Source organism: Vicia villosa, linkage group LG5 (assembly GCF_029867415.1).
Source record: "Vicia villosa cultivar HV-30 ecotype Madison, WI linkage group LG5, Vvil1.0, whole genome shotgun sequence".
Taxonomy (NCBI): Eukaryota; Viridiplantae; Streptophyta; class Magnoliopsida; order Fabales; family Fabaceae; genus Vicia; species Vicia villosa.
The window spans coordinates 114,372,678-114,399,790 of NC_081184.1; the positions used below are offsets into that span (position 1 = coordinate 114,372,678).

General features: G+C 36.0%; 1 protein-coding gene and 1 non-coding gene across 2 annotated transcripts; both read left to right on the plus strand.

The window, feature by feature from the left end:
- The first annotated feature begins 10,247 nt into the window (after positions 1 to 10,247).
- On the plus strand, positions 10,248 to 10,354 carry LOC131608352 (small nucleolar RNA R71). Its single transcript, XR_009285617.1, has one exon. It is a non-coding gene; the product is annotated as a small nucleolar RNA R71 (small nucleolar RNA).
- Positions 10,355 to 24,941: 14,587 nt separating this feature from the next.
- LOC131602066 (RHOMBOID-like protein 13) lies at positions 24,942 to 26,904 on the plus strand. The gene has a single exon (XM_058874062.1). The coding sequence runs from the start codon at positions 25,456 to 25,458 to the stop codon at positions 26,269 to 26,271; it is 816 nt and encodes a 271-aa protein (XP_058730045.1). The 5' UTR covers positions 24,942 to 25,455; the 3' UTR covers positions 26,272 to 26,904.
- The last annotated feature ends 209 nt before the right edge of the window (positions 26,905 to 27,113 follow it).

Genomic DNA, 27,113 nt, shown 5'->3' on the forward strand with positions numbered 1-27,113 from the left:
TTGGGGAAGCTTCGTTGAAGACTTGAGACGTGCGTCTCAAGTGGGGAGAATGTAGGGGACTGGAGACGTGCGTCTCCCTTTTGCTGACGTGGCCAATGAGGTGTGGAGACGTGCGTCTCCACTTGCTTGTGTGGTTTGGGCCACGCACATTTGATCTTCAGTGGGCTTTTGGGTCTTCTTTAGCATATTTGGGCCTTATTTGCACTCCCTTTTTACTTCAGCACCCATTTTTCATCTTTTAGGCATAAATAGTGGTCGTTTTAGCTCCATTTCTTCTCCTTTTCACAAATAGTCATAATAAGAGCGTAAAACCTGAAACAAAGCAAAAACTCGCGTAATATCATAATAAATCAATATAATAAACGGAAAATGCTATAAATATCTATGGATTTCAGGCTAAATATACGATATAAAATCGTGTTATCAAATTCCCCCAGACTTGAACCTTTGCTTGTCCTCAAGCAAAATAACAAGATAAAGATAGGAGGACAGCGAAATGAAATATGCTTCCACCACGTCGTTCGGTCATACTCAGCTACATAGTGTTCTTGTTTTAAGATAATGTTACAGATCCTAGCAATAAACTTATAGTAGCGACACTAGACAACTCCCAGTATGCATACCAATCCGAATCATGCCATTATAGCTCGACCTTGACTCGTCATCATGTTTCACCCTTTTCATTCGCGCGCAATCACATTAAGCCCATTATCTTGACACGCACATAGCAGAGTAGTCGGTTAGTGACTATGATCCTTCTTATGGAGTTCTGGAACAATTATGTGGTATACTCCTTAGCGCTCATTTGTAGATCGCGGGGAATCGGACAATAGTCCCTCCTACCAAGTTCAGTACCAGATGACTTCTGAACCAATCAACAATGAGTTTTTAAATTCTTTGTATTTGAGATATGCGACCGTTAGGTTAAATGATCTTGTGAGGATCATCTTACTTAGTGGGCAAATTTCTTGTTACGGTTAAGCATATAATTATTTTTATGAGGATCATACACTTATATTCATCGACTCTCTGCGTAGTTTGTATCTAAGACGGTGCCAACTCCTAGAATAAACTACTAAGGGTTACTTCAAAAATTAAAGTCATTGGTTTCGGTATAAAGGGTATTCAAATCGGTTACGCATACTTGGGGGTTTTAGAGTGTTGGAACAATAAGGATATTGACTTGAATCTAAGTCAATTTCTATGCGTTTGTTGTTTGAGTAGCTTCGTATTTCTCGAACGTGTGGGGTTTTGCATTTTATCGCAAAAATTTTGTTATGGCTCAAGAAAATGGAAGAAATTGAAATAACTACGGAATTATAAAGATAAGACTTGAAATTCCATAAATATTCTTTATTGAATTAGAAAAACATTACAAGGAAGGGAAATAAACTAAAAGGAAAGGAAATAAACTAAAAGGAAATAAAACTAAAGCAAGTAATACGACTACTCCCCCAGACTTAAATGATGCAGTGTCCTCAATGCATGAGAACTACTCTTCAGTGTTGCGGTTGCGAGAACTGCTTGCGCCTCTTATACGAACACGGCGACGTCTATCAGTAGGAGAGCCATTTACACGAATGTTAAGATCATGCAATTGTGTAGCAATTTCAGTGTATTGGCCTTCGTTCCTAATAGCATAGTCACGGTGCTCTTGTTGCATCTCTCGAATAAGCCTCAGTGTTTCATTTTGGTTTGTCTGCATAGCTTGAAAAAGGTGGTCTTGTCGTTGAATTGCAGCATACATGGCATCAAGAGTGATAGGCGGAGGGTTGTTTTGAGGAGGTTGGTTGACATCAGCTTGCCCTTGGTTGAGTTCTTCTTCATTTGCATCCATAGGTTCATTAGGATGTTCAGGTTGGTTGTCTTGAGGATTGTCTTCAATAAGCCTCCAACGCTGAACATAACGGATGTTGATTCTTTCTGGGCATGGAAGGACGACATAAGGAATCAGAACTTTGTTGACGACCAAGGTGTATCGGCCATCATGGCGGGGTGAAACCAAGTGGGAGTCACGGCAATAAGTGAGGTCGAGTGATTGAGCAGGCATCATGAGATGAGAGAGGGAGATGAGTTCATCACCAAGACCTAAGGCACAGGCCAAGGACGTAATAATACCGCCAAACAGGAAGGGATTTGTAGCGGGGGCGTTGACACAGCTTTGGATGTGTTGGAGCATAAAAGGTGCGGCATTGAAACGGAGATTGTTTAGCGCACAATAAAGGAAAAATAATTCATGCTGATTTACCTTATGGTTGTTGGATCTCGCAAAAATAGTATGCCCCAAAACACGTTGAAAATAACGTATAGCGGGGTTTTGAACGTGAGAAGCATGTAGAGCCCTCCAACCAGTAGGAACTTCGCCAGTGAGATTAAACCAGAGGTCGAAAGCATGTTGTTCCCATGAACGACCATTGAGTTCTTGAAAAATTGTGCGGAGAGCATTTGGTGCATTATTAAAATGCAAGTACGTAGCCACTACTTCTTGATCCAGAGTATATTCACGGTTGAACATCCAAAATTGGATGCTACTGGTTGAGAGTGGTTGATCAGAAGGAGTGTCGTAGTTGAAAGAGCTCAAGAACTCCAAGACGAGCGGCTCGTAAGTTGGTACGGGTTCGGTACAAAGATGGTGTAGGCTAGATTTAGTGAGTAAACGGGTGACACCATCAATGAGACCCAGAGTTTCTAGACATTCGGTGTTCACAAATTTTGTGGGAACAATCGAACGTTCATAGAACGCGAGGTATTTGGTTCTTTGAGCATCGTTGTCGTCTTCACGGAAAATAATATTGTTAAGGTTAGGGGGTGGTCTCTCTGGACGCACACTACGGATGATTGAACGTGGAGGCATGGTGAGTTTGGAAAGAAAAATAGAATGGAGAGTAGAAGGGTAGAAAATGGTATGGAGGTTGTGAAGAATAAGAGTGGTGGTGGTGTGGTTTTATAGTGAGGTTTGAAAATGGTGTGGTTAATGTAGAATTAAAATGGAATTATGGTGGTGTTTGAAGTTTGAATGGAATAGAAGAATGGGAAATGATGTAGAGTTAAAGAGGTGAATGATGGAGGATGAATGAGGTTTATGGTGTTTAAATGGAAGAAATAATGGGAAGAATGAAGAGGATTGAATGATGAATTTTGAAATTCAAATGGGGAGTAAAGAGAGTCTTCTGCGTGGTCAAAAGTGCAGACTGCTGGCCTTGGGAAGGCGCGCGTCTCAGGCAGCCAGTTTGCTGGGGGACAGGCATGGAGACGTGCGTCTCCTGTCCTATGCGTGCAGACTGCTGGTCCCACATGAATGGAGACGTGCGTCTCCTAGCTCAGGTAAGTGGGTTTCACGCGTGCAGGTGTGGACCAGTTCTGACAGTAGCATTAATACAGAATACTAGCTCAGTACAGTGTCATTGTATCATACTATAAACAGCAAAAATATGGTAAACAGGAATACATAGCAGTTAATAGTAATGCATTATAACACAGTAGCAGTAATGAATAAAATTTTGCATTTAATATTAAATTGGTACTGAGTGTTGACAGGAATAGAATGCAAAAGTGCAGAAAGTGAAATCTAAACTAGAAATTGAAATTACTAAAACTAGAAATAAAATCTAAAAATCTAAACGGCAACATCTAGCCACGTTTATTGTTGTGCATATTAGAGTAAATGTGTTTGAAGACTTCGTCGAATTGAGCATTGACGGTGTCGATGAAATCGAAGAAGTGCATTTGCAAAGTGTGTAGCTCGTTGCGCACATGTTGTACATCTTGTTGCAGTGCAGTGATGGCTTGCTCGTGTGTGTTCTGATTAGGCATTCTTTGGTTCACTGATGCGGTGGATGTAGCGGGTTGTTGTGGCTCGAGCTCGACATCAGTCATATCAACAGTGTAATCGTCAACAGAATCTTCAGAAGGAGTCTCAGGCTCATACTCGGGTATAGGTTCATCTTCAGAAAGAGGTTCATAATCAGGAATGGGTTCATCTTCAGGATTAGGGTCATAGTATCCAGGAGGAGTGTCAGGCTCAGATTCTGATACGTGTATTTCCTCATCAAAATGTTCATAAGCTTGAGGGGTTTCAGGTGAGGGTTCTCTCTCAGGAATCTGACCATAGTAAAGCCAGTTAGCAGGGTTGTGCACACTCGTTCTTGGACTCGGTAAGGTGAACTGATCCAATACTTTGTTATCGATGAGCAAATCAAATTGATCAGGTCCAAGGTTACCGATGATACCTCGATTAAAGCAGAAATGAATGTCCATAGAATTGTGGGAACCAAGAGGTGTCAATCTAAGCAAAGGTATTCTCATTCCTATAGCATTAGCAATCATAGTGACAAATCCGCCGATCCTAATAGGTGAAACTTCGTCTTGCGTGATGCGCTCGAAGTTTGTTAGCATGAATGCGATGGCATTTACCGGGCGATTCTGAGAGGAGCAGAACATGATGAATAACTCTTCTCTAGAAACTTCAGTGACATTATCGGGTTTACCAAAGATGTAATGAGCTATGATCTTGTGGAAGTATCTGAAAGCAGGGTTATGGATGTTCTCAGATTGGAATTCGTTCTCTTCAGAGTTGTCGTTTCCAGTGATCTTGCCCCAATATCGTTCCAACTCCCAGTACGCAAGGCTGTCTTCAGCTACTTGGGTGTATGCATCTGATCCATGAGGTAGTTCTAGCATTTCAGCAAAATCTCGGATGCAAAAGTTAAATTCCATACCAAAGAGTCTAAAGAGAATGACTCCTTTTCTCAGTCCTTGTCCACAGTTAGGAAGATAGGTCAGGGAGCTCAAGAATTCCAGAGTGAGCTTCCGGTAGGTACTAAACTTGCGGAACAGGTGAGAACCAGTCCAACCAATTTGGTTTAGCAGGTGTAGAACGCTTTCTTCAATACCAAGTCTTACCATAGTCGGTTGGTGAGGGTAGCAGGTCAAATCCATTTGTCTTTCAGCCAGCTTATCAAATCTTGCTTCTTGTCCTCTACCACGGAACACAACTTCCATATTATTGACTTCTTGCATCTTAGTTAGTAGTTAAGAAAACCTAGAAGTTGAAAATATTAAGATTAAGTTAGAACTAGGCTAGTGTTGATTTAAAAGGAAGAAAAATAAAAATAAAAATAATATAAAAATGTAACAAATTATAATAATAAATATAATTATAAAAAAAAAAGAATATTTTCTCGAATTAAGATAGCAGTTATAATTATAGTAGTTATTATAAAATGTAGGAAAAAAATGTAAAAATGATTAAAATTAAAATTAAAATAATTCAAAATAGAATAGATTATTTAAATGAAAATAAAAGGTTAAAAATAAAAATAAAAATAAAATAAAAGAATAAATAAATGTGGGTTGTCTCCCACCAAGCGCTTTGTTTTATGTCGTAAGCTCGACGATTTTAAAAATAGAAAACTATTTTTTCGAATGAGCGGGCAGCTCGTCAAGTTTAAAAAGTTCGATGTTTTCATCGTGTTCGAGATGATGGTAATACTTAAGACGTTGCCCATTTACGACAAAAGGTTTGACGGTTTCTCCTTTGATTTCTATCGCTCCGCTCGGAAATATGTTAGTTATTTCGAAAGGGCCAGACCATCTAGATCGTAACTTCCCAGGAAATAATTTTAGTCTAGAATTAAACAAAATTACTTTATCGCCTATGCTAAAATTTTTCCTAGATATACGCTTGTCGTGCCATTTTTTCGTTCTCTCTTTATAGATTTTGGCGTTTTCGTAAGCGTCTTGTCTAAGTTCTTCTAATTCGTTTATGTCTAGAAGTCGTTTCTCACCAACGGCGGTGTAGTTTAGATTTAAGTTCTTAATGGCCCAATAAGCTTTATGCTCTAACTCTACCGGGAGGTGGCATGATTTTCCATAAACGAGTTTGAATGGGGTAGTTCCTATTGGAGTTTTGAAAGCTGTTCTATAAGCCCATAAAGCTTCATTTAGCTTGGTTGACCAATCTTTTCTAGATATAGCAACAGTTTTCTCCAATATTTGTTTTATTTCGCGGTTAGATACTTCTACTTGTCCGCTTGTTTGTGGATGGTATGGTGTAGCTATTCGATGATTTACTCCATATTTTCGAAGGAGTTTCTCAAGTATTCTTGAAATGAAATGGGAACCACCATCGCTAATTACTAGTCTAGGCACACCGAACCTAGAAAAGATGACGTTTTTGAAGAGTTTGATAACTACTCGTGTATCGTTTGTAAGAGAAGCGATAGCTTCTATCCATTTTGAAACGTAATCAACTGCTACGAGTATATATTGATTTCCAAACGATGACGGAAACGGACCCATAAAGTCTATTCCCCAGACGTCAAATATTTCTACTTCCAGAATGCCCTTTTGAGGCATTTCATCGCGTCTCGAAATGTTTCCGGTTCGTTGGCATCTATCACAGTTTAGTACAGCAAAATAAACATCTTTCCACAGGTTGGGCCAGAAGAGTCCAGATTGAAGGATTTTGGCGCAGGTTCTAGATGTGCTATGGTGTCCTCCACACGGTGCAGAATGGCAGTGTGTTATTATACTTCCTATTTCTTCCTCGGGTACACAACGTCTAAAGATTCCATCGGGGCCTCTTTTGAACAGGAGTGGGTCGTCCCAATAGTAATGTTTTAGGTCATGGAAGAATTTCTTCTTCTGTTGGTAACTTATATCAGGAGGAAGCACACCAGCAGCTAGGTAGTTTACGAAATCTGCATACCAAGGTGTGTCAGAGCGGGCTAAAGCTATTTCTGCTAATTTGTTGGTTTCAGCGTTTGGATGGTATGGTTCGAATTCATTGGCTTCTAACTGAGCGATGAGTCTTTCATAAGGGAAATCATCGTCAATTGGTAGTTGTTCGGGTTTCAGATTTTCCAATCGAGAGAGGTGATCTGCTACGACATTTTCAGTTCCCTTTTTATCTTTAATTTCCAAGTCGAACTCTTGTAGTAACAGGATCCATCTCAAAAGTCTCGGTTTGGCGTCTTTCTTGGTTAGGAGGTACCTAATGGCAGCGTGGTCAGTGTATATGATTATTTTGGCTCCTACCAGGTAAGAACGGAACTTGTCTAATGCAAATACGACAGCTAATAATTCTTTTTTTGTCGTGGCATAATTCATTTGAGCTTCGTCTAGGGTTCTACTCGCATAGTATATGACATGTAGTTTCTTATCTTTTCTTTGCCCTAGAACGGCTCCTACAGCATAATCACTTGCGTCACACATTATTTCGAAAGGCTCATTCCAGTCGGGAGGTTGCATAATTGGCACAGAGATTAATGCTCGTTTAAGCGTATGAAATGCTTCAGTGCATTTATCGGTAAAAATAAATTCGACGTCTTTCATTAGTAATTCAGTTAAGGGTTTGGTTATTTTAGAGACATCCTTAATGAAACGTCGGTAAAAACCAGCGTGTCCTAGAAAACTTCTTATTTCTCTAACAGTTTTGGGAGGTTGAAGGTTTTCGATAATTTCGATTTTGGCTTTATCTACTTCAATCCCTCTATCAGATACGACGTGTCCAAGTACAATTCCTTGTCGAACCATGAAGTGGCACTTTTCCCAATTAAGGACTAGGTTTACGCTTACGCATCGTTTAAGTACCAATTCAAGGTTCTCTAAACATGTTTCAAAACTTCCTCCACAGACAGAGAAGTCGTCCATAAAGACCTCCATTATTCCATCTAGGAAGTCGGCAAATATTGCCATCATGCATCTTTGGAAGGTCGCGGGTGCATTGCAAAGCCCAAAAGGCATTCGTCTATAAGCGAATGTACCATAAGGATAGGTAAATGTGGTCTTCTCTTGGCCGTCAGGGTGGATAGGAATTTGGAAAAATCCGAAGTATCCATCCAGATAACAGAAATGTGAGTGTTTAGCTAGGCGTTCAAGCATTTGATCTATGAAAGGTAAAGGGAAATGGTCTTTTCTGGTAGCTTTGTTTAGCTTCCTATAGTCAATGCACATTCTCCATCCAGTTTGGGTACGTTGCGCTACAGATTCGCCTTTTGCGTTAGTGATTACAGTAACTCCTCCTTTCTTTGGTACGACATGAACAGGACTAACCCATTTACTATCAGATATGGGATATATTATTCCGGATTCTAGCAGTTTTTGGATTTCCTTTTTAACCACATCGCTCATAATAGGATTTATTCGCCTTTGATGTTCTCTAGAGGTTTTACAATCGTCTTCGAGCATAATGCGGTGCATACAGAGGGAAGGACTTATTCCTTTCAAATCTGATATGTTATATCCTAAAGCGGTTGGGTATTTCCTCAGGACAGTAAGTAATTTTACAGTCTCGGTTTGTCCTAAATCAGCGTTAACTATAACGGGTCGGTTACGTTCTTCGTCTAGGAATTCGTATCTAAGATCGGTAGGCAGTGTTTTCAGTTCTATAGCAGGTTTCTTCGGTCCAGGTATAGGATCAGGAGTTAAGGCTAAACATTCACTCAGATGGTCATCTTGATATTCCCCACGCCAGTTGTCATCTTCAAAGATTGGCGGTATAGGAATTTTTAGGATCTCGGTTTCCTTATCTGGTTCGGATTTTATTTCATTAACACACTCGTCGATTATGTCGGCAGAGCAGCATGTGTCAATTATAGAGGGTGCTTTTAGGAATTGGGAATGAATAAATTCTATTTTCTCTTCTCCTACTTCGAAAGTAAGCTTTCCTCGCTTGACATCTATGATTGCACCAGCGGTTTCTAAGAATGGTCTTCCTAGTATGATCGGGATGTTAGAATCTTCTTGGATATCCATAATGATGAAGTCAGTTGGGATGTAGAATTGACTTACACGAACAGGGATATTTTCTAACATTTCTACAGGGTATTTGAATGAACGGTCAGCTAATTGAAGAGACATTCTCGTTGCCTTAAGCTCACCCAGATTTAGTTTCTTACAGGTTGAAAGAGGCATCAAACTAACACTGGCTCCTAAATCGCACAGGGCTTTCTCTATGATGGTTTTACCTATTACGCAGGGTATAGAGAAACTACCAGGATCTTTCAGTTTTGGAGGCATGTTATTTTGGATGATAGCGCTACATTCAGCGGTAAGCATTACGGTTTCGTTATCCTCGAGTTTCTTTTTGTTTGATAGGATTTCTTTTAGGAATTTAGCGTAGGAAGGCATTTCAATTATGGCTTCTGTGAACGGTATGGTTATGTTTAATTGTTTCAGAAGTTCTACAAATCTTTTAAATTGCGCTTCGGTTTTTGATTTAGCTAATCTCTGAGGATAAGGAATTGGTGGCTTATAAGGTGGTGGTGGAACGTAAGGTTTCTCTTTTTCTGGTTCCACTTCGTTGTTGCTCTCATTGGTCTTAGCAGTTTGATCATCAGTTGATGTCTTTTGGGTTTCCTTTGGCTCTTTTTGTGACATGGGTGCGTTTTGAGTTCTAGGATCAATGGGTCCATCGTAATTCGTTCCACTAGTGTTATCGCGTTCGCATTTCCTTTAGGATTAGGTTGTGGTTGAGCAGGAAACGTGCCACAGGGGCAGCGGTAGGTGCTTGTTGTTGAGCTACTTGTGAGATTTGAGTTTCTAACATTTTGTTATGCGTAGCTAAGGCATCTACTTTGTTCGATAGTTGTTTTAGTTGCTCGCTATTGTGGATGTTTTGATTTAGGAAGTCCTTATTGGTTTGTTGTTGGGAAGCTATAAAGTTCTCCATCATGATTTCTAGATTTGACTTCCTAGGGGTGTTTTGAGCAGCTACAGGCGCTTTTTGGTAGCCAGGTGGTACAGCAGGTGCTTGTCCAGGCGCGTACAACACGTTGTTGTTTTTATAAGAAAAGTTCGGGTGGTTTTTCCATCCAGGGTTGTACGTGTTAGAATAAGGGTTTCCTTGAGCATAGTTTACTTGATCAGATGGGACTCCAGTCAAGAGTTGACATTCGGCAACTGCGTGTCCAGTCAATCCACAAATCTCGCAGTTAGGTGTTACAGCAGCAGCGGTGGCTGAAGGAGTGATGGTTAAGTTCTCGATCTTTTGAGTTAAAGCGTCTACTTTAGCGTTAACGCGGTCTATACCACTTATTTCGTACATTCCTCCTTTGGTTTGGGCTTTCTCTAGAGCGGCTCGTTCTCCACCCCATTGGTAATGGTTTTGTGTCATGTTCTCTATGAGGTTATATGCTTCATCATGGGGTTTGTCCATTAATGCTCCGCCAGCAGCGGCATCTATAGTCATTTTAGTGTTATATAAGAGACCACCATAGAAAGTATGGATGATCAGCCATGGTTCGAGTCCATGATGAGGGCATAGTCTAAGCATGTCCTTGTAACGTTCCCAAGCTTCGAAGAGTGATTCGTTATCTTTCTGGGTAAATCCGTTGATTTGACCTCTTAGCATAGCAGTTTTGCTAGGCGGAAAGTATCTCGCTAAGAATACTCTCTTCAATTCATCCCATGTAGTTATGGAGTTAGAAGGCAGGGATTGAAGCCACGCTCTAGCTCTATCTCTCAAGGAGAAAGGAAAGAGACGTAATCGAATAGCTTCGGAACTAACGTTGTTAGCTTTGACAGTGTCGGCGTATTGCACGAACACAGATAAATGGAGGTTGGGGTCGTCTGCAGGGCTTCCAGAGAATTGATTCTGTTGAACAGCTTGGACCAACGAAGGTTTCAGTTTGAAATTGTTTGCCTCAATCGCAGGTGGTGCGATACTTGAGTGCGGTTCAGCGCGCGAAGGAGCGACATAGTCTCTAAGAGGACGAAGAGCAGCCATCTCTAACTTTGGGGTGATTTGATTAATTTGATCAGTAAAAGTCAATTCCTGATTAATCGGAATTGGTGCTACTTAGGGAAGATTGCGAGCTCGACGTTTGACGTTAATGAAACGTTCGATCTCGTTAATTCGTTGTATTAAACCTCCTCCTTGTGAACGCGTATTTGGCATACAATCGTTCAGAAAGAAAGGAAAGAATTTCCCTAGTCTCTACGGTGTAACAGTGAGTTACGATATCGACTTAAATAGTCCCCGGCAACGGCGCCAAAAACTTGATCGCGACTTTACGTGTCTATTAGTCTGATGACTGCAAGTGCACAGTCGTGTCGTGTAGTTTTAAAAGATATCGAATCCACAGGGACTATGAATCGATCTACCGTTATCTAAGGTTACTATGTAAAGCTAGGGCTACTAATATTTTGATTGTTCCTAAGGGAGAGTGATTGTGAGAAATAAAGAATATAATAAAAGACAGATATCAGTATGTATTTCGTTTAACTTAAGGTGATCCGAAGGTCCATTGGCTTTTGCATAATTTAATTAAAAATCTTTACTAATTCAATTGGTTAAAAATCCTCGTCTCAAACTTTCGCTCTGTTGATTTAGATTACTATCCTAATCCTAATGTACGCTTTTGCCATCCCATTAGATTTTAGAAGAGCTTTTTGGAAACAACGTAATTAATAAAATGCCTGTTTTTTGAAGTTGTTATCTATTTAAATCTCCTAATCTCAAACTTTTGCTCTGTTGACTCGGAACATGCTAATATCCCTAACGTACGCTTTCGCCATCCCGCTCGGGTGTAAAAACAATTTTTGAAAATAAATAAGTTCTAATTAGTTTTAATACGCTTTCGCCATCCTTAAAACTAATGTCCTATGTCTACTATCCAGTTAAATATCTCAAACTTTCGCTCTATTGATTTTAACCTTTGATCGTCTTAAGCCCTCAAACTTTCGCTCTATTGGTTTTAAGACTTACTAATTAAATTAGACATACAAACCAAAAACAAGTGATATTTAATAAAACATAATTAAGCCAATTTATTTCGGATCCCTACGGTTAACTTACTTTACATACCGATACCTTAGTAATTTAGCCAGACATATTAATACAGTTAAGCATGCATAAATTAATTTGGCTTATAATAAAAGGCATGTTAATTGGCATATAATATATCATGCAAGTAAATATATAAATAAAGGCAGTAAATATTAAACCTGAATTAAATAAATTGAAACTGAATCTTCGAGTACTGAACTTCCACCACAGGTTGGCTGGATCGTTCTTCGGAATTTAAACGGACGGAAAATAAAACAAGGAAAATAAAAGGCGATAAATCTAACGTAAGGCTAGATTTATAAAAGGTTCACAACAATTTTCGGTGTAGAAATCGTTGTGAGAAAATAACTGTTTGAATTAAAGGAAGGCATAAAATATAATGCACGGTACAATTTCGGCAGCACTTCGTTAGCAGGAAATCGGACAGGTTGAAGTGAAGTATCTGCCTCTATTTATAGGCGAGGCTTTGCAGTTGGATTGCGTGAAAAGAGGAGCTCCAGCAGACTTGGACTTGGAGACGTGCGTCTCCGATTCTTGGGGAAGCTTCGTTGAAGACTTGAGACGTGCGTCTCAAGTGGGGAGAATGTAGGGGACTGGAGACGTGCGTCTCCCTTTTGCTGACGTGGCCAATGAGGTGTGGAGACGTGCGTCTCCACTTGCTTGTGTGGTTTGGGCCACGCACATTTGATCTTCAGTGGGCTTTTGGGTCTTCTTTAGCATATTTGGGCCTTATTTGCACTCCCTTTTTACTTCAGCACCCATTTTTCATCTTTTAAGCATAAATAGTGGTCGTTTTAGCTCCATTTCTTCTCCTTTTCACAAATAGTCATAATAAGAGCGTAAAACCTGAAACAAAGCAAAAACTCGCGTAATATCATAATAAATCAATATAATAAACGGAAAATGCTATAAATATCTATGGATTTCAGGCTAAATATACGATATAAAATCGTGTTATCAGGGGCCCTAAATGGAGGGACGAGCATCCCTTAGAAGAGGAAGTGGGGAAGGACCCCACAGGGCTTGTGGGGCGGGTGGCCTTTGCTATGGGGCGGACACCCTTTGGGTGTTTTGGGGAGTCCCTTGAGTGGGACGGTTGGCACAGGTGGGGACGGGGTCCCTGCTGCTAATTTTTTTTTAAGTACACTGAGTATTATACTTAGTGGCTATAAGTGTTATTTAGGAGTAAAATTGCAGAGTAAACCATCACTAATCAAATTAATACGTGGTATGTAAATAGTTGTTAGGATAATAGCCAATCAGTAGCAGAAAAATGAGAAATGTAAATAGAGCTGGTGCATAGATGAAAAGCATGGAAGACAGGATATGAGTTAGTAACAGACTTGCAGTTTTAGCATGACAAATTTAGGAGTAACAATTCCATGACAGTAAAAGAGTAAGAATTAAATAGTGACTAGAAAATAAAACAATAGAAGACTGGAACTAATTGAACGGAGTAGAATAAATTAGGCGTGTCCAGAAATAATTCGATATGCAGTATTTTGGTGATGTTTTGGTGATGTTTTGATGCGATGAAATACTTTGAAATATTGTGAAGTTGTGAATTGCAGGAACATAACACGACAATAATATATCAATGATTATTGATATTTTCTGGTGATATAGGCGAATGCCTTGTGACGATAATTGTGATTGTTGCATTTCATCCGTGTCGCATGAATTGCATATTTTGGTGACGACCTGAACTTGGCAAACTGTGGCGAAGGCTTATGTCTGTTGGAATGCCTCTATTTATTGGCAATTGGCGATGGGGGATGAAGCCCTGGGTAGCATATGCATTTGCATTTGTCGTGTCTCATTCATTTGAATTGTTATGACGTTGTGTGATTTTGAATTTAAACTGTTTTGACAGAAACCGCGAATTGATATATATTATGACTTGAACCGTAAATATATTGTTTATCATAACTTTGTTTATATTGTTTGATATCTCACCCTTTACTTGTTTTCGCCGTTATCTTTATATTGGTAACGTGCAGGTGATGACAGTGAGTGAAGATTAGCCGCCATGAGTCGGGTTGGTTGTCGCTCTGATACGTAGCACTCGGGAGACAAACGCGTGTTTTATTTATTATTTGTTTTGCTGAATTTTCTATGGTGTTTTGCAACTTAATTGTAATTCGAAGTTATTTTGCGAAGATGCTATGATGTTGACTTAATTTTTGGGAAGTTTTGTGAATCCGCTGAGTGGTTGAATTTTAATTGATGAAGTGACTTTTGGAGACTAAATGATTTATTATATAATTGTCCGTTTAATTAGATGTGCTATGTATCTATGTTGAAGGCGTGTATGCCGTAAACAATTTAAATGACTAAATGTAATATCCCATGTGTATGTTTGGAATTTTTATACTCTGATTCATGAATAAATATTTAGGTAGAAATTGGGTGTTACACTTTCCGTCTTTTAGTCTGCAACTGATGGCCGATGCAAACTAGCTTGTGTCGGATTCGAGAGGTTAAAGAAAGCATAACAAATCTAGCCACCATAGCAAGTCTTCCTTATTGATGACTAGAGTTGAATGAGAGAGTATCTTGATCTTGATGTCACCATACCTGAAAGAAAGCAAGTTAAACCACAGAGATTTATCGTTAGTTAAAATTCTCCACATCCATTAACTAAGGAGAGCCTCATTAAAACTTCCAACATGCTTCATGTCCAAACCTCCGTCCCTCTTGGATTTGCAGATGTTATTCCAGCTAACCCAACACACCTTATTGTGAACTTTCGCATTGCCCCACAAAAAAAATTCTTTGAATATGAGTAATCTCTTTTAGGATAGCATTTAGAACTCTATAGAAAGAGAAGTAATATATGGGGATATTATAAATCATTGCCTTGATCATCACGATTCTTCCTCCAATTGACATTTGTGTTCCCTTCCAAGAATATAATTTTTTTTTTTAAAGTTTAGAAATAATTGGTTTCCAAGTTTCCAATCTCCTTGGATTTGCACCAACGCTAACACCTAAGAAATGGAATGAAATCGAGCCAATCCCGCAAGATGAGAAAGAAGACGCTGCTTGAAGAAATTCATCCTTCATGTTTATGCCAAAAAGATTGCTCATGTATAGGCTTATGCACAAACTTGAGGCCATTTGAAATCCCCAAAAGATGGCCTTTATGCTCCATAAGTTGGTCCAAGATCCATTGCACAACAAGATCTATCATCGGCGAATTATAACAGCTCGAAATGAAAACCTTGGAATTCCCCCAACTTCGAAGGGAAGAGAAATGTCGACTGGAGAAAGAATCGTGATGATCAATGCATTGATTTCTAACATCCCCATATATTACTTTTCTTCTATAGAGCTCCAAAGGCTAACGTGAAAGAGATTACTCAGATTTAAAAGAGTTTTGAATTTTGCTCCGTTAAACCAGTTCAGTTAGTAGCTGTGTAAGGACATCAAATAGCTAGGCTACTTAACCAAAATGATTAAAAAATAATTTTGTGTGATAGTTTTTATTAACATGTACGATTTATACATATATATATATATATATATATATATATATATATATATATATATATATATATATATATATATATATATATATATATATATATATATATATATATATATATATATATTACGTCCGAAGAGTTACACTACGAGTTACACTCGCTCAATAACTTCATTTTAATTTTTTTTTTTAAAAATTCAACCGTTGAATTGAAACATAATATCATAAAGATCATACCTATAAAGTTTAAGATTAATCTATAATGATTTACTATACCATCAAGATTAGAGTTGTCAAAATGGACTACCCAGTCCGTTTAAAAACGACCCTAATAGGTTGGGTCTTTTAGGGCTGGGCGAAAAAAACCCTATTATAATATGGACCTCAAAGTTAGTACCCGAGCCCGGCCCTAGATGGAGTTCGGGCTACCCAATCCTAAATATGCTTTTTTTACTAAAAAAAATAAAATACAAAATCCATAATATTTATTATAAATAAAATAAAAATTATAATATTTTAAACATAATAGATTTTAAGTACTATATTATCTTTTATAAATAATGTAATGTGTTTTAAAACACAATACATGTTTATGTTTAAATTGTAGAAAATAAATACTCAAATATTTAAAATAAGAGAAACTAATAGAATACGATGAAAGATTCCTGATTATATTAATGTATAATATTTAAAAGAGAATAATTTAATAGAATAGAGATAAAATTTAGTGAAATAATAAAAATCAATGTGTTATTTTGGAATAACACAATATAAAAATGTACATAATTTTTTAAAAATTTATTGTTATGCGGGCTTAATGGGCTACCCACGCCCCATATGGACTAGCCCTAATGATAGCGAGCTTTTTAGGACTGGGCTAAAAAAGTTCTTCAAAATATGGGCCTCTAATTTAAAGGGTCGGCCCATATGAACTAACTCATTTTAACAGCTCTAATCATGATATCCAAAGATTAACGTCAAAATGAACGTTCATAAAATGAACTTTCTAAAATAAGAATGATTAAATATGAATTTTTTAAATTTTAAAAGATAATGATAAAAGTAATAAAAATTTCGATTTAAAAAAATCAAATTTTGAGTTATTTTTCAAGAAACTTTTTATAACGTTTTAAATATGTCTGCAAAATAATCATTCAAAAATATATATTGGTTTAACAACCTAAATTAAAATTAGGTGCATAATAATTTTATAGGAATAAAAACCAGGGCCGGCTCTGGGCCAGGACAAGCAGGCCCATAGCCCAGGGCCTCACAAAAAATAGGGCCTCAAAATTTTAGTGTTGGGCCTTTGAAAAATTAAATGTTATATAATTAATATAATATATTTCAGTAGAAATGCAAAGCGTGTACCTTATCCCAGCGGCTGAACTTGTCAATTAATTCTAGCCAACTTTTAAGTTGTGTGTTCGATACTTGGCTTATGGCGTTGTTATTTTTAGCAATTGAATTATTTTAATTTGACAACAAAATTGGTGTTTCAAGCTTATTCTTATTTTGAAACTACAACAATTTAACCTACAGTAACTTATAATTTTAATAAAATATTTAAAGTTATTTATTATTAAAATTGATCTTATAATATAATTTTTTAAATTTTAAAATATCACTTAAATATAATATTATTTTTTTGAAAAACTAATATTTTTGGATATATCATTTTAAAAAAGTATATGATTTTAGTTATAATATAATATTTAATGATAAAGATTTAAATAATTAGATATCAAAATTATTCTTTAAATTTATAAAAAAATAATTAGAATAATTTCTAATATTTTTTTCAAAAAAATTCTCATAAAATTATGTAATATTTTAAGATATGTTAGAACTTTTGTGTCTCATAAATATGTAAGAGTTAAGAATTGGAATTAGAAATTTAATCTAATCCTTAAATTGAAAGATGAAATCAAACTCTTGCAATTGAAAAATACAAGTTCTACAATGACCAAACAAGTTAATCAAAATTTTTGTTCGTTTGCGCTTTTATATTTATATATAATCATTAATCTTTAATTTAAAAATAGAATAAAAAAATCAAAATTTAAAATTAGTTGCTCATTTTTTTTTTAGGGGTCCATTTTTATTATTTGCTCCGGGCCTCTAAAAAGTCAGGACCGGCCCTGATAAAAATATACCACTTTTTTTTATAGAGGTCAAAAATAAAAATTTGATAATTTATAAAGATGAAATACCTATTTAATTTTTTTTTAAAAGTTAGTTATAGTAATTATTTAATTCTGGGGGTGGGGGCGGAACTCTAAATTATTATGGTCCTTTTTTTCTAGGAAGAAGGGTTAACAAAAAAACCGCTAATTTTAATAAAATATAGACTAAAAAATAGTCATAAATTGTGAAGCACGGGTACTCCGTTTTAGGTAAAGTACCGGTACCGGATACGTACCGGGTACCGGTACACGTACCGTACGCGTACGGTACGCACCGAAGCCGTACCAAATTTTTTATTTTTTATTTTGCTTTGGTATACCAACCGGTACACATTTGGTACACGTACCCAAAATTTTTTATTTCTTTCGATATTAAATTTTTTTGGATAACATAATTTGGGCTTAAGTAAAAATTAGGTTATTTATTTATTATGTTTATAAATAAAAAACTGAAAGAAAAATTAAGAAATAGACTCATTGAAAAGAAATTGGAGCACATATGAATTCATTCACTCATTGAAAAGGAATAGGCTCAATCCAAAAAGAGCCGAGGATTTAGTTTTTGTTCATACAAATCTTCGTCTTCTTTCAAGAAAGAGTAAGATTTATAATGAAGGAGTAACAAAGATGTGGGATATTGGTGGACATGAATTGAATCTATTTGATGGAGATGGTATTCTTGAAGTTGTTACTCTTTCTCGATGAACCTGAACTAGAACCTGCATTCATTGGAGAAGAAAATATTGATATTCAACCTTGATTTTATGAATTATTAATACTTTTAAGTGTGATTTATTCAAGCAAATTATTTTTTAATTATATTATTTTATCGTTATTTAAATAATATAATTGTTTAATTATTGTTATAATTGTATTTTTAAAGCATTATACTAACGTACTCGTACCTTAGTTTTTCTAAAAATGCCGTACTCCATACCAGTACCCGTACCGGGTACTGGGTACGTACCGGTACCTATGCAACTATGCAACGCAGGTCATAATTTATCTTTAAATAACTACCCCTTATCTATAAGTTTATAACTTGTCTCGTGCAATCATTCTCATACATCGTAAACAGGCTAATCCATACAATATAAGTTCTTTTTTTATTATGTTGTTACGTTACATAATCTCCTTTTTGTAAACCCATGGCATAAAACATCTCATTGTAACAAGAAACATAGATGGCAAAGACACTGTGACTCTATAAGCCCTAATCCCAAGCCTTCTCTTCTGCACCCCTCTATACATATCCAAAACAATGTTCATGGCAGTTTCATTCACCTCCTTAACTGACCTTTTCAGCTTCTCCTTGAAACCGCCATTCTCTCTTTCCAAATTCAAATGATAACTATTCAGAAATGCTCGTCTTGCATACCAAAATTCGCGACCCCGAAGAGACCATGATCCATGATCAAGTTGCAAGTTTGGTGTTACTTGGAGTTGAAGGGAGGTGTGGATAGAAGAATTTGCATTAGAATTGTTGGAAAGTTTGATGGGTTGAACTTTAGAATTACGCATTGTGAAGAAGGGATGTGAAAATATTGAAGTGAAAAATGATTTTATAGAAAAAAGGTTTGAATTTTAACTAAGTGGTTATAACCATAGAGGAAAAGATGGTGTTGAGATTGGTTGTTTTTGTTGCACCCAAGATTGAACAACCTTGAAGTTTGGTGTGGATAAATTCTTTATTTAATTGATAATTCATTATTGTGCTGGTTGGTTTCTTTTGAATGTGGTTTCTTTTTCTTGAAGGAATGTAATTTTATGCATCAATTTTTACAATGAGTTTATTGACCAAGTATGTTATGACGTCAAAATATGTAAAGTCTAACCATATCTTCTTCTGAATGAAAAAATGAACTCAAACTTAGAATGAGAGAATGGTAATCCGGTTTAAGATGATGGATATTCTTTTATCAAATAATTTAATAATTAAAATGTGATCTTTTAAAGATGAATAAGCAGGATATCACGGGTTTGAATTTGTGTCTCTGCACCTAATATCTCTAGACAGTTAAAAGGGACAAGGTGATAAATATCTTATAATTTAAGAAACACTTACAACCAAAATATTTGTATTTAATATTTTATTAAATAGATAAATGTGTTATAAAGTAATAGTTTTTTTTATCAAATTTTGATAAGTTGTGGATAATTTATTCAAGATGACATGGTACCAATAAAGCTAAGTCACATAGAGTCAACTCTAAATAGTAAATTTTAAACATGTAAGTTGTTTTTACACGCATGAAAATTTTAGGATTTTAAATAGGTAACTATATTTAAGATCTTTATTAACAATATTTTAAATAATAAATATTATTTATGAATTTTAGTTGAGTCAAGCTTGAGTTAGAAAAAAATTGTGATCAACTTAAGTCGAGCTTTTAGTTGATTCAATTATTATCGAGTTAAACCAAATTAAATCAAATTCGACTCGACTTGACTCATTTTCAACTTATTTGTATGAAGTGGTTTAATTTCCATTAACCTACACTTAATCTTTTAGATGATTTTGAAGACGACGAACAACGTCCGTTGCCTCCAACTCATGTGTACACACCCGCCTGCGCACATGACTAACTTGAACTTGGACGGGGATGAACCATTATCAGATGTTTTCTACGGCCCGTACATCCAGTCCGATAACCAATTAAAAGTTGGAGACAAATTTTGTTTAAAAGAAGATTGTGTGCGAGCAATCAAAAAGTTTGATATGGTAAACTATGTAGATTTTAAGGTTGATCGCACAAATGCGAAGAGGTACGTAATTTTGTGTGTAAATCCTAATTGTGTGTTTAGGTTGTCACCATCATACAGGAAGAGAGGTGATTCGTAGGTGATATGTTCTATTTCTTAAGACCACACTTGTGTTACCACCAACCTGTACCAATATCATTGTAATCTAAGTTTCTTAGAACATAATTTGGTTCTACATCTAATTCTAAGTTTTAATGATAACAAATATATAGTAAAATTGTGTACTCTAATCGTTTGATTAAATATGCAGAAAAATGTTAGAAATTCTAAAGTACACTAAGAAGAGAATAAAGTTAAAACAAATTGGAAGTTTTGATGAGAACATACAAGCAACGCGCTAAGTAAAAGAAGTTCTGATACTGAACGCTTTACAAGCACCAATGAACAAGCTGCAATTCATACTCTAATAAGGAAGTTCTAAAAGAACAAAGAAGATTCAACGCAATCATCAATTTGAAGTTCTGAAGATCTAAATATTTCATTAAATACAGGATCAAGAAAGTAACAGATGAAACTTTATAACTATGGGCAACATCTGTATTTTTGGAAAGAATATTAAATATGATATTATTAACCTTGCAAAACAAGAGTATATATCTCCAGCGGATCTCTCAAATCAATTATATATAAATGAGACTATGAGGATGGATCGCATACAACTCTTACACACGAAAAACAAAGAGCTCTCAAAATCATTGTCATATTATTTTATCTCTTAACCTTTGAGTTTTATTTTTGTGTATACATCACAGTTGTGATACAACTTTTTAGAAGTACTTTGTAAACACGTTAAGTAACTTTTAGAGTTGTCTATAAACCGAGTTATGGTTTAATCTCAAGAAGATGTTGGTTGTCTTCGTGTTTTTGTAATTAAGTTTTGATTAGTGGATTAAGACCTCGTTAAGAGAGGCGAAATCCCCTTGGTAGGGTGGACTGGAGTAGCTTTGATTTCAAGTGAACCAGAATAACCAATGTGTTATTTTATTTTTGTTTTAAAAACCCCAATTCAAATCCCCCCTTTCTTGTGTTTTTATATCCTTCAAAACTATGATTTTATATGCCAAGAAATTTTACCTATGGTAAGCAATGATCCATTGTTGAAGGTGAGAATGATAATCTCCCATATGATGCGTCCGCAAGTGCACAAAAATATTGAAGTAATATAAAAGATTGTCGAACCACATAGACCAATGTCAACCTACTGTAATCTATCGTCTCTTTGTAAAGCTAAAGCTCATGAATAATTGATTAAGGGGAAACTAAGACTAAAATAGAGACTAAAATAGGATTAAGGAAATACACGATCCTTAACCATGAGATTTTTCTCTCGCTCGCCCATTTCAATTAAAGAACGTGTTTTGAAAACTGAACAAGATCTAATCGATACCTAAGGCGCTCCCGCCCTCGTTAGGATTGATGCCCTATTCTTACTATTCGGTTTGATCCCCACCCTCTCGAAATGTCGGTTCGAACCTTAGTTAATTTCTCACTCTCATGACAAAATCATGTTAAGAAACCTCCCACTCTCGTGACGAAGCTATTTAAATTAAGTTTGAAAACAAAGACCAAAACATAATTTTCAAATAAAGATTAATCCAACATTATTACCAAGTTCCGTCGGAAACGACGGTCCTCGCATACCGAACTCTAAACTATTTAACTAAACATACTACTCGGTAAAAATGCATTAAACATAACGATTGTGTTGAAAAACAACATGGTAATTAAAACAACAATAACAATAATTATAAAGCAATAAATATGAACTTGAAAAAGACGGAAATAAAGAAACTGAAATGCTTTCACTTATGAATGCAAGATTAATGATCCAAGAGTACACAAATTGTAGGCCTAATACTAATGGTGTGGTAGTTCCTCGATGTGAGAAACTACCACTTTTACAAGAGTAATTTCTACCTAAAACTATGAACAGCGCTTTCGCGCACAAACTTAGATGCCAAATTCAACGTTAAAACTCTAATATATTGTGTTATGATGCTAAAATAAATAATGATAAAGGAATGGGAATCATGGGAGATAAACTAGGAAGAAGTGGGAAGAATTGTTCACGTTATGCTATTTTTCTAGTTCTGAAGTCCATGGCGGTCACCGTCACTCAATGGTGATCGTCGTGCTTAAAACGTGGTTGATATGGAAGTTGGGGGTCAGGACGGTCGCCATCACCCATGGCGGTTGTCGTGCACCACAAACATCAATTCTTCATATTTTCTTCAATTCTTGCATTTTTTGTCGTTTTCTTGCATGGATGCTCTTCTTTGACAGTAACCTAAAATAAACAAATAGTACCGACATAATATCACATAATGATAACAAAATGATAATAAAACAAGTTTGAAATAAGGTGAATTGAGTAGAAATATACTATCTATTTTCATGTTATCACCTTATCGTTACATCATACAATTATACTCCCTCGTACAGAAAGGCGTGGTTAGCGAGGACAAAGGCGATTGAACTTGTATACGAAAATGGGAGGAGTGATACAAACAACTACTGTGATTCTTGGTTGCACTTCACACTTATGCTCCTGGCACGGTTTTTATTATAGAGACATTATCGATGTACGCCTCGGACAGAACGTGTGTCCATGGAAATGATATATTTCATTGACTATTATGGGCTTTTCAACCTTGAATCAGAGGATTGCATTCTGCAAACCAATTATTTAAATAGATGGAACTTGTTTGTACGGGAAATATAAAGGAACACTACTGATAGCAATCACACAAGATGGAAATAATAATATTTTTCCGATTGCATTCGCTCTGGTGGAAGGAGAAACTGCTGGTGGTTGGAGTTTCTTTCTCAAGAATCTCGGAACACACATTTATTTCTCAAGAATTTCCGAACACACATTCCGAAACGACAACCATACTTCCATTAAGAGTGCATATAACAATCCGCCTAAGGGTTAACACGACCCACCTTCCACGCATGTCTACTGCATTAGACATATAGGTCAAAGACACGATTTTTCAAAAAACACTCGTGAACGCGGGTTATGTATTAACTCAACCATTATTCCAACACTATCGCCGCGATGCGGGCAGGTGGGTTGATAATCTTGTCAAAGAGAAGTGGACAAGGGCATATGACAACGGGAAACAATGAGGCCACATGACAACAAATCTCGTGGAATTGATCAACGGTGTTTTTAGAGGCATCAAAAACCTTCCAATTACCGCATTGGTGATATCAACCTATTTCAGGATGATTTTTCCTGTTCGCAAAAAGAGGTGAAAGGTGGAGTGTAGTGTTATAATCAGGGCAGCTGTTCAGTGAAAGCTGCATGAAATTTATAAAGGAACAAACTGCCAAAGCAAAGTCCTAATAAGGTTATAGGTTTCGACCATTTTAACCACACTTTCACTTGAAATGTTTCAAGTCTTTCGCATGCCTTGGTCCATGTCATAACAACATGTTCATATGCTCACCGAGATGCCTTAAAAATGCTATCTCCCATTTACAAGGCCGAGACCTTGTGCGGTGTATACAACAATGCATTTCCAATGATAGCAAAAAAAGATTATTGGTCTCCGTATGAAGGGGAAGTAGTTTGACACAATGACAGAATGCGAAAGAAGAAAAGGGTCGCCCCAACAGCACGCGTATTAGAACCGAAATGGATGCGACTGAAAAAATGGAAATGAAGTGTAGTATATGTCGTCAGGTCGGACACAATCGAAATAATTGTCCTAATCGCGGAATAAGCTCCACCACCCAATAATTGTATGAACTCTTTGTAATATCTTTTTAGAAGTCAACTGAACTTTATTTATTCATTAAACATATTTCTTGCAACTAAACAAACGCAAACAAGACTAAAACAACAACACAGACAGAAAATAAAATTATTTAAGACGACAAAATTTTTAAGATATCACAACCGTCAAAATAATATCATCTTATTCATGCATCATAACACATACATCATTGTCATTTTTGTCGTCTAACCACAAGACTAAACCGGGTTAAACTGGATAATTCGGTTGAATAGATCGGTCGTTATAACAAAATTATATAGGTATAAAATCTGTCGAATAGGATAATTCAGTCTCTACAAAATATAACTAACACTTAAATTTTTTGAAAATGTCAGATTATAAATAAATTCACAAGTTCATAATTTAAATTCAAATTTTAAACTTAGGTATCACACATTATAAAATAGTACAAAATTACAAAGTATAATTGCAAACAAAGTTTAATTGCAACATAATCTAATTGAATAATTTATAATAAAATAATTCCATTGTCTATTAAATTTAATTTCAAGAAAGAAAAAATTGTTTCAATGTTGAGATCTCATTTTTCAATATCAAAATCATCGGTAACAAAATCAACCGCATCTGCAACATTTTTTTTATTTCTTTTAATTTTTCATTAAAATAATTAAAATGACGCCATTTTAATTTTTTTTAAAAAATAAAAAATGCACTTAAATCGCCGGTTCAGAAAAACCGTCGATTTTAACGGTTTACATCGGTTTTGACCGGTTCACACCGACTCAATGATATTTTCGATCTAGCTATTGAACCAGACCGATTACCTGGTCAATTCCCAGTTCTACCGGTCCGATTTTAAAACATTGATTATTTGTATAATTTTTTTGAAAAACTGATTATTTTATGTAATTTTATTTTTAAAATGTTTGTTATTTAAAAAACAAATCATAAATTGTTATCACGAAGATATAGATGAAAAATTGGTAATTAAAAACTAACATACTTGTTCGAGAAGCTTAGGCCATTCAAGAACAACAAGGAACCGTCTAGTAGCTGAATCAAGGTCAGTCATCTTCTCAATCCGATTCTTCAATTCTCACAACAAAAACCCCATTTATCGAATTTCAGTACAAACCCTTTAACCGTTTCACGCAATTGAAATTCTTCACTGTTTTGAAGACAAAGACGCAACCTTTCTGGTATTGTTTTCGCGCAATTCACTTTCTTTTTGGAGATAAGTTTCTGTTTCTATGGTTAGCGAAGATTGCACAAATTTTCATTTGGTGGGTCGCTATGATTTATGTGATTTCTAGAAAGGGGAAAAAAGTGAATAAAAACCCTTGAATTTGAGAGTATTGGATTGTATAGAATTTTGGGTTTTGTTTTGATTGAAAATTTACTCACCCTTTTTGCTAAAGTGTTGATTTTTAGAATTGTTGCTCAAGTGTAGAAATTAGAAGTGATTTTTAGGGAATTGGGGAAATGGGGAAGCCTTTGATTTATGAGATCTTAGAAAAACCTGCAACAAGTTGTATTATAGGAATATGTAGTGCAATTTGGTTTTATATACAGAAGAAAAACATTGGTTATTCACATGTTGGTTTGAGTTATGAGACTGCAATAGAAGGACAATACTGGAGGATAATCACTTCTGCATTTTCTCATATAAGTATAATTCATCTTGTTTTCAATATGAGTGCATTGTGGAGTCTTGGTGTGGTTGAGCAATTGGATCATGTTGGTCTTGGTGTTGAGTATTATTTGCAGTATACACTTGTGTTGGTTGTTGTGTCAGGAATTTTGGTTCTGGCAATGTATCATTTGTTGATTCAGAGATTCAAGGTTGAGTATTTTCGACGAGTTACAGCTGTTGGTTATTCGTGTGTTGTTTTTGGTTGGATGACGATTCTTTCCGTGAAGCAACCTTCTTCGAAGCTGGAGCTCTTTGGATTACTTTCGCTTCCTATTAGTTTTGCTCCGTTTGAGTCGCTTATTTTCACTTCGATTATTGTTCCGCAGGCAAGTTTTATTGGTCATTTATCGGGGATTGTTGTTGGATATGCTATTGCTTGGGGTTTGATTCATGGGATGACGAATTATTGGGCTCTTTCGTTGTTGGGTTGGATTGTTGCTGTCTTTGTTTTTAGTTTGAAGAAATCTGGTGCACTTGACCTCAACTTCATCGAGATTGAATCTGTTACTGATCCTTCGTTACCATCTGTACGGTTTCTGGCATCCGGCAATGGCAGAACCCTGCAGATGAATGCATTGCCTGATGGAAATGTTGAAATTGTCTAATGTTGAACTGATATATTGTTGTTATGTAACCTTCACAATGTCAAATTTGATAGCAATATGACTCCAATTTTTCCAATATAGAATCTGTTCAGGAGTTTGCATAGCTATATGATTATGAATATTTGTATGCCAATTTAATGAAAGTGACACTGCTCCTTGCAAATGTCCTGCTACGTTTTGCCCCGTTTTTTGTGTGTGCTAGAATCAGATTTTGTTTTGTTCCGCCATTGGATGATAACATTATGTTATGATAAATTTGAATTCATTTTATCATTTCTTATAGAGATAATGCATAAGCACTTGTATGATAGAAGTTTATGTTATCAGTTTGGCCAAACAGAGTCTAAATTAGTGAAATTGAAGTTGATTTAGCTATCAGGACCCCTAGTCTAATACATTACAGAGTGAAATTGAAGTTGATTTAGCTATCAGGACCCCTAGTCTAATGAAGGTGTTTTGTGGTCCATTAATGTGAAGCTTCCAGGGGCTCAACATGAGGAGTTACAAGGGTTGTTAGGGCGATATGGAGGGGTGTTTGCAGAGGTGGTCGGGTTACCTCCTGACCGAGACAGGGAACATGCGACAAACAGTAAAGAAGGAACAGGTCCAATCAATGTGAAACCTTATTGTAACACCCCAAATTCTAGATTAATTATTTATTTAATTAATTTATCATGAATATATAAGTCATTGTGAAGTATTCGATATATATATATATATATATATATATATATATATATATATATATATATATATATATATATAGGGGATGACTCAAGTGAGAACACTTGGTTATTATGAGAAATGAGAACAATGAATCACGGCCATTAAATTTGATTTTA